The sequence below is a fragment of the Argentina silus genome (assembly GCF_951799395.1).
Source record: "Argentina silus genome assembly, chromosome: 12".
In the NCBI taxonomy this organism is placed as follows: Eukaryota; Metazoa; Chordata; class Actinopteri; order Argentiniformes; family Argentinidae; genus Argentina; species Argentina silus.
The window spans coordinates 16,980,461-16,993,295 of NC_139666.1; the positions used below are offsets into that span (position 1 = coordinate 16,980,461).

Here is a 12,835-nt window from a genome sequence, read left to right on the forward strand (position 1 = left end):
AGTATATACTATAGATCACTACATACTGAGTAGTACAATATGCACGGTTACTGGGACAGAGATTCTGACTTCAACCCAAAGAGTTAACAGAGGGACAGACGTACAGTAGAAACCACATGATGGGTATCCGAGAAAGACAAAATCACACAGACTGTTGTCATAACAACATATTGCAAAGAACAAAACACACCATCTGGCAACAGATATTCTGAGACGCACTGAGAGAAAGAGAGACTAGCAGCCAGGTAATTATTTCTGAAGGATAAGATTTACCTCAGACACAAACATCTCCACTAATTAGTGCTGCTTTTATTACAATACTGTATATTAAGCATTTTACAGTTAAAAGTAATATAATAATAAGCCAAAGAAGGGTTCCACACCCCACACATCATTAACATTACATGATAACCAGAAGCTAACTAGTTCCTCCTACCAAATTCTTTTACAAATAGATGTAACCTTTTAGAAGATCAAATAGACTGTGGGAAGCAGGCACATGGTGCAGTGGTGGAAATACCATTTGGCGTTGGAACGTGTGGCAGAACCTCCACTTCATTGTGTGTGAAATCCGCCAGCGGAGGAGATGATCTACTGCACTGATCTACTGGAAAAGATGAGTCTGCAGAGAACTGTATTTTTCTGTTTACATAAAAGTTAGCTCTTTGTCCCTTATGGCCTGTATGTCATTGTATGTGTAGTGTTCTGGACTAAAGCCTGAGTGTAATCCATTAACAACACACACACACACACACACACAGAGACACAGACACACACAGAGACACAGACACAGACACAGACACAGACACAGACACAGACACACACACACACACACACACACACACACACACACACACACACACACACACACACACACACACACACAGTCCAGTATGACCTTGAACGTTTCACTGGAGGTGTGCAGTTTGCATCCATTAAGCGTACGCTATGTAAAAACATCTCACAGTATCAGCGTGAAGTGTCTATTACCACCATCTTATTTCCTGTTTATATGGCAACTGCCTCAACATCCTGTTTTTAATTACTTCTCTCCGGCAGCAGATGCTTCTCACTGCAACCTGCTGTGGATTACTCCCCTGAGAACTAATGTGCTGTGACAGACCCCACTTTTCCAATCAATAACTCGCCCTAAATCTGCCATCTCTCTGCCTGCCAAACACACTCCCACTTCTAATGGCACATCATTTTCTTTAAGGGGGTGTAATTGCAGAATGCAGAAGCTGTAGCCCTTTGTGTTCCACCCGTACTCTACTGTAGCTAGTTATAACCATAGCGGAGGCGACACAGGAAGTGGAGGGGGGCTTTACAATGTTCAATCTCCCATCGCCACCGATGTTACTGTCTGAAATAACACAATGTGTTCACTTCCCCTTTTGCTGCTTGAGATCATCAGTCAGAGATGTCTGCTAGCTACATCACACCTTCCCTCGATCTGTTGCTGAGGCCTCTTTGGTTGGATGCCGAGAGCACAGGAGATGAGAAAGATTACTGAGGTAAATACGTGGCCTTTTTACTTAGCTTGCAATGCTATCTGATCTCCCTTGAAGCAATGTGCTCTGTCTCTTTTTGGGACTTCATGGTATGATTGAACAGATAAACAGAAGATAGCCTTTGGTTAAATACAACTATGATTATTGGGAAGTGCCTCTCTCATGTCTGGGTGGTGAGGTTAGAACCCATCTGAATTTGGTACATCATCGTGCCTTGTTTCTTTTCCGCTACTTACAGATAGTTATAATCTATTCACAGTGTAGACCATCAACACACTATAATGTCTGTTAACTCAAAGGGAGGTAGAGGCAGAGGAAGGCACTACCACATTTATAAAAAATGGTCACATGGTTTCCAGCCAAGAGAATCAAAAGGCTCAATTTCACTTCTTTCTTTTTTTCTGGTTTGATTTCGGCCTCCCATCTCTTATACTGTAATCTTCTCCATTTCTTCAAAGACACATTCAATGTTTGTCACAACAGATGTTATGTATGTTTGTCTCTGTTTCTGTATGATACTTGTTGTAGTTTATTCTCAGGTTCAGGAATTATTACAATCCAGTTGCAACATGTTGGAACAATCTCCAGCATCAAAGCAGATAAATGGTCCAACCTCCAATAGCTTATCACAGCTTATATATCCTAGAATGACTCTGCACGTCAATTGCTATCAACAGATTAACAAAGAACATACTGATACAAAATAGATCATATACGTAACACTTCACTTATTCAGACCCTGTGGTGCCAGCGGTCTCACTGTTGTCAGGGGCATTCTGGCCCTGAACATCAGCCGACAAGCTGATGGTAGATAGAAATGATTCAGTGATATGATCAGTCATACCATCATGAAATATACTCACACTATACACATATGATCACACATGGTGGTTATACAAGTCTAAACATAAACTTCAGCAATCTCAAAAATCCCTACCACAATACTGCATGTGTAACTGAAACAGCTGTAAGACATCAACAGTGGCAAACAGGAGGACAGTTGGACTGAAACTCTCCCTTCCTCTTCATCTGCTGTTGACACTGCAGCTGCCTATTTTAAAAGAAATATTCAAATGATCTAACAGCAGGTTCCACCAACTGTGAATAACATACATACGGTATATTTAGAATCATGCCTCATAGCAGACTTAGACCTAGAGACGTTCACATCTATAAGAGACGGTGCTATTTTCATGTATATTATCATTCTTAACATCATTACTTATTTTGCATACGTTTATGAACTTGTTTCAAACAACAGTAACTCACGTTTTCTTTTTCTCTAGTGTCATTTCATAAGGGAGTAGACATGGAGTCAGATCAGAACATATCCAACTTATCCATGGTGTCCAGTGCAGTGAGTTCCAGGGAGCAGGTCCCCAGAGATTACCGCATCGCTGGCCTGGTCTTCTACTGCGTCATCTTCACCATCGGAGTGGTGGTCAACCTCACAGCGCTGTGGGTCTTCGCCCTGACCACCAAGAGGAGGAACTCCGTCACTGTCTACATGGTCAACGTGGCTATGGTAGACCTCCTCTTCATCCTTCTCCTCCCTTTCAGGATGGTGTACTACGCCCAGGACTACTGGCCCTTTGGGGACCTGTTCTGTCGGATCAGCGCAGCTCTGACAGTCTTCTACCCCTGCATGGCACTGTGGCTGTTCGCCCTGATCAGCACCGACCGATACGTAGCCATTGTCCAGCCCAAACACAGCAAGGAGCTGAAGAATATCCCCAAAGCCCTGGTGGGCTGTGTGGGGGTGTGGGTGATGACCCTGGGGGCCACCATACCCCTCCTGTTCCCCAACGACGACCCTGACCGTGCCTCCAACTTCACCACTTGCATCAAGATGCGTGACATCATCCACCTGCGCACCGACAACCCTGTCAACTTTGTGCGGCTCATCTTCTTCTTCCTGGTCCCCATCTGTATTATGATTGGTTGCTACATGGTCATAGTGGATAATCTGATCCACGGGCGCACCTCCAAGCTGAAGCCCAAGGTCAAGGAGAAGTCCATACGCATCATCATCACGCTCATCATTCAGGTGTTGGTGTGTTTCGTGCCCTTCCACGTGTGTTTGGTGATTCTGTTGTTGCAGGGCGGTGATGGAGGGGACTACAACACATGGGGGGCCTTCACAACCTTCCTGATGAACCTGAGTACGGTGTTGGACATCATCCTGTACTACATTGTGTCCAAGCAATTCCAGGACAGGGTGATCAGTGTGATCCTGTACAGGAACTATCTCCGGAGTGTACGAAGGAAGAGCAGGCGCACGCACACGGGCAGTGTGAGATCGCTTAGTAACCTGACTAGTGCTATGATCTGAGCTCCCAACGAACCACTCTCACCTGTCCACAAGAGGAGGGGCCAGAGACTTATTGTCGAGAACCCACACCTGGCATAGTGTACAGTAGAGAACTAACACTGAATACATTATACTGTTTAAGTATAAACTCATTAAAGACTGTTGATGAGTTTATTCATTAATTAATCAATTCATTTCAGAGATGCAAATTCACACTCTCACAGTATAGGTGTATTGTTGTTGGTGTTTTTTACCTGTCACATCTGGGTTTGGGATTAATTGAATTATCTCTGAGACAGCAAATACAGTACACACAAGAGAGAAGATGCTGTTGCCTCATGTGTATACAGACTAACTAGTTGTTGCCATCTGTAACTCAGATCTAACATGTACAAGCTATCATGACATTTGTTTTGATCACTGTAAAAGTAGCCTGTAAAAATAGCCTAGCACAATCGTCCCTCTCTGGGCCTGAAAAGAGAGTGTTATATTATAGGTCTCCTGTCTGCTGTGAGGGGGTGTTATACAGGAAATTGTGGTGAACATCAGGAAATGTTAAAGGGTATATTTCTTTTAAGCCACTCTGTTTTGTTGTTAGATATGTCGCTCCTCACAGGAACAATTTCAATTGCATGATATAATATAACAAAGCTTTACCCACCAATCACTGTCCTTTGTTTATGTGTGGATGTGGAGTTATAGTCATTTGAATTCACCAAGACCAGAAAGAGGACCAAAATAAACCACCCAGTGGAGGCGCTATGATACAGGAAATGTGATCTAAGGTCTTTGTCAGAGCTGCTGTTTCCTACTATGACCAGGTGATGGCAGCACGGCACAGAAAACACTTCCAGATCTATCTGTCTTCTAGGAGAAGGAAGATGGAAGTTAAGAAGTTAGTTGAGTGCCTCTTGGTGAAACCTTTCTTGTAGTGGTAAGATCCCAATAATATGCTAACATTGTATTAACATTTAGTAACAGCATTGTAATAACATGATGTTACACAGTGCTTTTGTTTGGTTTGCAATGTAAATGCCTTTTATTACATTAGTGGAACAATAACAGTCCCTATTTCAGTTGTGTAATTACAAAATGGTTAATAGGCCAAAGATTGCCAGAATGATGATCTTTTGTTGCTGTCGGTGCTGTGGGGATGAGTGAGCTAGCGAGTGTGTCATGGACTCAGTGTGTTTATATGGTGTTTATATGGTGAGTCAGTGCTGTACTGTACAACTGAATAGTACTCCTCCTGGTGGATGAATACACAACGGCCTCTATCTAGTCTCTGGATGACATGGACTGAATTAACTGTTGGTGTTGGCCCTCCTCCCTGAGTATGGGTGTAGCTATGATACTATCACCTTGAGATAAGATATTACAGTATGGCAATAAGAACTATACCCACTTGGGGGAGGGGGCCGGGGGCAAGGTTGTTAGCAGCAGACACAGTATACAGTATCTGATTGCAGCAGAACAACATTTACCTATAAGTTACACATGAAAGTATGGGTACTATAGTAACATCACACCCTAATTGGTTTGTTGGCCACTGGTACAGTCTACGGTATTAATCAGCAACGAGGTGATATGAATCACCAGAGGGTCGACTATCTGTGCAACCTGTTACACATCAAAGAAAACCACAAAGCCGCTCCAAAGAGACATTTAAAACAATTAAGTTTCCTGTCGAGTCCCTGTGATGAATTATCCGGAAGCTTTACTCGCTGTAATTCTAAATCTTCACAACAAGTGCTTCTGTTGTAGAGAAATTAATGAAAACAAGATTGTCTTTCATTCGAGCTGATCTAACAGTGCGACAGCCAGCTGCTCTTCTTTGGGAATAAAAAACAGTCAGCATTAAACAAAGCTCAGTGAAAATACCTTTTTTTCCCGCCGCTCGTGTGGAAAACAAATCAGGCGTCGAGCGCAGTGGCCATCTGTTTTGTTATTTGATATGTGTGAATACATGTTGTAATGACTTTGTTTGTGAATCGCTCGGCGCGGCGGAACACACGAGAGCTCTCGAAGTGCTGGAGTGTTCAAAGCTAATCATATAATTGGACACAATAGTCGATGACAAATGGAGATGCGTGGAGCCAACCAGCTGGGGATGTGAATATGTAATCATTGTAAAATCATATCATTTTGCATATTTGAAGACAGCCTAATAGAGATTGCGTGTCAGCACACTATCAAGTGATGATCAGAGATGGCGTTAGTGTATTTGTTTTCCAAATATTGCTTTGTTGGTCTATCCGTCATTCTGGATTCAAACTGTGCCTCGAGATTTTAACTCTTACAACACCTGATTCTTAGCTCAAAACAGCGGACATTGTAAGGTTCTTGGCATTGGATAGTTCTACGGTACTGTTTGTAGACACATGCTACCCAAAAGTTATTCGTCATACAGTGTGGAAAACACTAAGAAAAACAACCAAGACCAACTTTTTTTTTAAATATGAAAAGTCATGAAAAGCCATCAAAACGGATGATGGTTACTGCCAGAAACACAGACACCAACAACAGTACCTTTAGATAGAAACTACACTCCATGACTGTAGGCCTCACAATAATCAATTCGGCATTGCTTTTTGAGACAAAACACTTCATCCAATCAAATCATACTTTGGGGTTATCCAAAAAGATGCAGTATGCTTATACTGTACCTAGCCATGTTTCATGTTAGACAGTTATGTTTCAGCAACCGATCCCCACACTTTTACAGTATCGTTAGTCTTCTCATATTGTTCCCATTATGGCGGAGGAGAACATGAAAGAGATCCTATAGTAATTACATACTGCTCTAGCTAAACCAGCGTCCACACTCTACAGGCTCTTTGTATCTGTGGCATTAGCAACATGCAGCTGCCTGCGTTTAGGTCATTTAGATTTTCTCTCAGGGCACTTTAATGCACTGAGCCTCTCCCCTGGTAAACTTTACAATAGGATGTTGGAGGATACTTCTGGGTTACCATAGGAAATGAGAGGCACATGTGTGTATGCAGTGGTGCAACAGTGGGGCCCCCCTGTGAAGCTCTGTTTCAGAGCTCTGCTGAGACGCTAATGGATTCCTTTTGTCTCCTACTCTGAAGCTTAGTACAGTACTGTTGCATTGTTCTCTTATCTGTGGTAGCTGTACAGTACATGAACACTGTCAATACTTGGCCAGTAATGTCCTATATACAAGTTGTGTGAGGTAGCTACTGTAGAAGGCAGTCATATTTACCTTCAGTAACTAGCACACAAAGATGTAATCTTTTCCCGCTGGCAAGTGAATTCTATACCTCATTGTCTTTTGTCTCCATTAAAAGAGGATAATCTACTGTAAAAAGTTCTCGCAGCTACCAAACTGACTCCAATTGACCCGGCAGTTAGCAGAGAGGGAGAGGAAATGTATGGCTTTGATTACAGCTGTGTGTCTATTTTAGCAGATTGTGCTGTTGCTGATTCACATACATACACACACAGCGAGTCGGAGCACCATTAGCGTGTATAAATAATGTAAGGCCCCCTTTTGGACTCTACTCAGCTAAGTGCTTGGAAACCTTGGGCTCCTCTTGTCAGGTGCTCGATAGATTAGTGCAAGATTTATTTTAAGGCGGTAAAGCGCCATGTTCTTGACAGTGTTCAGAGGGGATCGAGTGTTCCGCCCGGCGCATATGGGAATGTTTTTAATTGTATCATGTGAAGTGGGATGGGGGGGGCTCCGGCAGGGACTGTGTCAGGTTGGTTTAATATTTAATCCCATCTCACTTAACTTTCCTCATGATCCATGGTATCGCAACTCCGAACTGAGAGGTCTCCATTACAACAGAGCTAAAGAGACACAAGTAGAGACATTGTAATTTCGGAACACTGTCTTGCTCACGGTGTTGTAGCGAGAGAGAAAGACACGAGTAGAAACATTGTTATTCCTAAACAGTGTCTGGCTCAAGCCGTGGTACTGAAGGGTCTATGTACAGAGTGGCTGTGATTCTGCACTCTCTCTGTGGCTCTGTTGAGGCTGCAGTACCAATGCCAAGACAATTAAACCATATGTTCTTTTTGATGTCTGTGTCAGTTTGATAAAGCAGGTTCTTCTTGTTTCACTTACCTTGTAAAGGAGAGCTTGTAGGCTTGTAGCTTGTAGGCTCAGATGAAAAAGCTTCAGAGATAATAGCAGGGGAAAATAAAAGTGGATGTGGGTGTCAAGCAGATATATACACCTTCAGGATGACAGCATGACAGTGTGTACAGTATGTGTCCAGAATGTGTGCATGCATATGAGTGTGTGTGTGTGTGTGTGTGTGTGTGTGTGTGTGTGTGTGTGTGTATATCTGTGTGTGAGAGAGAGAGATCTGCCAGTCCTGACTGTGCCTCTGTGTGCATGTCACGTTCCCTCTCCCTGAGCTCAATTACAGGATTGATACTCAGAGAGGAAACTTCATCATGTCGTACAGATGTATTCACGAGAAGAGAGGACACATGTTGTCAATTAACAAGACAAGATGGGCATCCCTTTAAAAGAAAAAAGAGAAATCATTTGGACTTATTGTCTCACGTCCTTATGGAAAATTAATGGTTTATGGGCAGATTTGGTATATCATGTGAGGATGGCATCCACAATTAAATGGATTGATTTAGAGGAAGAAACATGATGAAAGGTTCACACATACTACGGCATTAGAACATAATCTCACCAACAAACCTGCAGTTTCATCTACTGAACGTACATTTGGCAATAATTAGTCAACACACCTGTGAAACTGTGAGCACAACATGTCTGATGTCTCTGCTCCGCAAAAACAGACGTATATTCTGTTTTGCCTGTTTCATTTCAAACCTGACGCAACCAGGGAACACTCCACAACAATAATGGTGTTTCATTTTAATTTGATTACATTTTCATCTCAACGAATGCCAAGTCCTGTTTCGCCTCAAGAACACATCTCTTAATCACGTTCCATCCAGACTGTGTCTTTCATCTAAATCTCACTGCCGTGGCTCACGCCCAACTTTATTCAGCTGAAAGGTAAAAAAAACCCTCAAAAAAACCCTGCACAACACAAGTGGGAAAACAATGACAAAAGCCTAGCTCTTGTCTCTGTCACATAAAGTGATGTTTTGTGTTTAGTTGCGTGTAACAGAGAGATGTGTATTTGTCTGCGGGGCTCAGATCCACACTGTTTGGTTTGTGTTCCTCCATTAAGAGAGCTGTAAAGGCAGGGGAACAGATGGCGGCTGGCCCGCTCTGTCCTGCATCCTCTCACAACTGCCACACTTCCTGTGCGTTCATTAATCTTCTCCTCTATTCCTGCAGCACAACTTTATTAAAACAACTCTGGAGAGAGGGAACAACAAGCCAGTGCAGCTGTCAGGAGCTAAAGACAGAGCCATCCGTCCACACAAGACCAGCCTCTGCTTTCTAAAGGCATCTGTAGAACAGCTCCAGTAGAAATCATTCTGTCTTGAACCCGACCCTATGAAAGTGGTGCATGCAGCCATAGAAGAGTGAGAGCTCATTAGAATGCAGCTGGATGTGACTGGAGATGATGTGCTGGTGAGGACTTCACAGGGCCGGTTTGTCAAACACACAACTAATGCTAGTTCTCTCCAGCCGGATGAACACTGCTGTTTCCTTCCCCCTGTCGTGGGGATGTATGGGAAATGTTCTGTTAGGAATATAATGTTTGGACATGTCACAGACGGCATGTGTAGTGGATCACACAGAAGCCTCCCGCGGATGGAATTCTACCGTTACTGTCCTGAGAGTTCTCTCAGCCAAACAAGTAATCCTCCAAGTTCAAAGCTCCTACACATGCTCCTGAATTATATTCCATTCATGAACATTCTTTAAACAGTACATGGTGTATACAGCATACTGTATTGTTCAAACAGTGCTCAGTGGACATTCTGAATTTTAGATTAATGGCATGATCAGTGCAAATGAAGCTCATGAGAGGAAGGTAATTATTCTTGGAAAAAATCTATGTTTCAAAGGAGACCTGCTGTGGGACTGTGTGGGAGAAGTCATTAAGTTCCTACAGAGACAGACGAGTACACGCAGCATCACAGACCTAGTGTGCACGGAGTGACCACAGAGACAGTCCTGTTGTTACCTGTTGGCTTCACACCCCTGGGGGCACTACAACTGTTGTCTGAAGCCATCGTCTTCACAAGAAGACACACATTACTGCCTACGAAGCCTCCGCAAATTTGCACGAGGTGCGCTGCCATGACAAATATACCAGGAACGCAACTCTATTTGCCCCTGTGCTGTGTGTCCGTAGCAGTCAGCGGCTAAATTGAAAAATCAATTCCAATTTAAATTATTGGAATAAAGAACTCCAGGAGCCGGAGATAAAAAGGCCTTCTTCTCCTACATCCCCTTTAATTGGAAAGTCATTTCTTCAGGGTATTCTAATGGTTCTGAGGGAAGATTGCAAAATAAAGTTGATGAGCTGGGGGGAGGTTAATAGCATGTGTGTGCTTGCTTGCATGAGAGTGTGTGAGTGTGTGTATGTGTGTGTGTATGTGTGTGTGTGTGTGTGTGTGTTTTCTTTCTTCTACCAATCAGTATCCAGCCTCCCCTTCCTTATGACAGAAGCACCAAATGAAGACTAATCCCATGGGTTCCCTCACTCCCTCATTCCTGTGGACACAGGGTTCGTTCATCTGATACACTGAGGGACAGACTGGGCTCTTTGGTCAAAACATATTAACTACCTCTCACTCACACCTGTACAAATGGAATTGACCACTATATAACCAACAACACCAGTGTTTTAGATAGCTGCGAGCCACTTGCCTAAGCGTTTACACAGCATTTTCAGGTGTAATAGCAATGCTCACGTATATCACATATTGTAAATGAACTCCGAAATCCATGTCAATACGACGAACCACCTCATGAATTTCAATGCTATGAGTTAACAAGTGCCTGACATATGTAGACTCTGAGATAATCCCTACCATACATTATGGCAATGCCAAACTGTCACAACTGTTTTAAGACAGATGGAATCACACAGTCACTACAGTACCTGACACAATAGTACCTGAGTCACATGTTCTCTATAAAGTGGCCTATCGCTGTACAGTATGTAAACCAACTAAAGAAAACAAAATATGACTCCGGGACTCAAGTACTGCATGCCGCTGTTGATATCAATTTATGAAATGATGCTTCATTTATCACAACACATCTTTGGCTCACCCTTCTCAGCCATGACAGCTTGCAGGACGGGCTCATTGTAATGCATGAAACAGAATGAGGAATGGTATCAAACACACGTTTGTGTTGGAGGACGGTACAATGAGCCCGTCCTCCAATTTCTACCTCCACCAGCCTCAGTGACTTCAGTGACTGTGTATGCCCAGTATACAAACGCTCTCTTCATCTGGATCACTCCTACTGAGTGACCTTTAGCACCTAATGATAGCATTACAGTACACTACTTTAAATGACATGTAATCCTCTTCAACCAGTTCTCATATATCCAATAGCTTATTCTACGTGTATGTAATCCAGTTATGGAATCAATTCAGTTTGTTTTTGCGTTTGCCCCAATCCTGCTCCATATTGAGACCTTTCGGTGTTCCCTCACTGACATTTTAAAGAAGCAGTGTACAGAGACATTTTCATGGACGGAACTTGTTGACATAGTTATCAGACATCAAAGGGCCATGTGTCAGTTTGAAAAGGCCTTATGAGAGTAATGGAGATGTTAAAGGGCGTGTTGGCTGCAAATATCACACAAGGATAAGAGGATATGAATAGGCCTTGACTGGAAAACTGAAAGGAGGGAGAGAAAGTGAAAATAAAAAGCCTGAAACCGATTCTCTAGAGAAAGAGCCCTGCTCGGCTCCATTTCCGCCTAAGAAGCGCAGAGTTAAAAGGTGGCCCCTGTAAAATGAAACTCAATTTCACGCCACATTATCCCTCCCTGTTCTCTTTCCTGGCTTTCATTTTCATTAAGACCAGAGACAATCATAAATTAATAATGACTACCGAATGTCTAAGCGCAGGCCACACTCCTGTAGGCTTCCCTTCGCCTCTGTGGCCCTCCATGTTCACGCTTGCAAAATGTTAATTTAGGTAATGTGGCCTGGTCCTTGTCAGATAATTCTGTTTTGTAGTTTCACTAATACATAATGGTCTATCTGATTAGATGACATTAGCGCTATCGCTGTTAGCTGATCATGCTGCACCAGTAATTCTTCACATTCCAACACAAGTCAAAGGGAACATTGAGTTATAGTCTTTAGTCTCAAACATGTGAGTCATCCATTTACAGTAAACCATCATCCACATCATCATAGTATAGTATGAGTCACTGATTGGTTGAGGTTTAGGTTGTAAGTCAGTATATGAAAGCTGTCAAACACGGGTGGTTATGAATATGCAGAAGATGCAGTAGATTTACTGTAACTTTACTGTAAGACACATTGCCACTGCCTGCCCTCAACAACTTGCAACAACTGTTAGAGCTATAGTTACTCTATTACAAATGCTCAGTTGGCATATCATATGGGGTCATTGAACTAGTCACACCTCATATTCATCTAAACATCTTATTTCAGTTTTCTAGATCTCAAGGGTGAAGAATAAAAATGCCTGGGAGTCTCACTGAGTACTCACACTCCTTCTACGTTAGCAAGGCAAGCACAAAACAACATGAAATTGAGCAATGTTAACTTAGGCAAGAGAGCAGAGACAGTGACATGACCATGCGGAATAATTGTCTCTGGATGATGTCTGTATGAACACATCTCGATGACAAGCCGAGCAGATACACAGCAGAGCTCATGTACTGTACAGTACCAACAGCGACTGCCTTGAGTGTGCAGCCAAAGCCGCGAATATACATCTGCTTGACGTACTACAGTACAGTACAACACAACGAATGCACGTTTGATATTTAAAGTCTTCATGCCTTATGGTCATATTTGTACTGAATTGAATTTATTACAAAATGTGCACTGATATGAAACATCTAGCTTCAGGGGACCTTCCCTCAGTTGCCGGAGCAGA

The 12,835-nt window shown here is 42.8% G+C and overlaps 1 protein-coding gene across 1 annotated transcript; it reads left to right on the forward strand.

The window, feature by feature from the left end:
* The first annotated feature begins 179 nt into the window (after positions 1 to 179).
* gpr18 (G protein-coupled receptor 18) lies at positions 180 to 5,663 on the forward strand. The gene is made up of 3 exons (XM_083682174.1): positions 180 to 245; positions 456 to 1,514; positions 2,798 to 5,663. Exon 3 carries the CDS (start codon positions 2,821 to 2,823, stop codon positions 3,841 to 3,843), a length of 1,023 nt encoding a protein of 340 aa, XP_083538300.1. The 5' UTR covers positions 180 to 245; positions 456 to 1,514; positions 2,798 to 2,820; the 3' UTR covers positions 3,844 to 5,663.
* The last annotated feature ends 7,172 nt before the right edge of the window (positions 5,664 to 12,835 follow it).

Excerpts from the sequence above, each read along its gene's own strand:
- gpr18 (XM_083682174.1), top strand. The coding sequence starts at position 2,821 with ATGGAGTCAGATCAGAACATATCCAACTTATCCATGGTGTCCAGTGCA.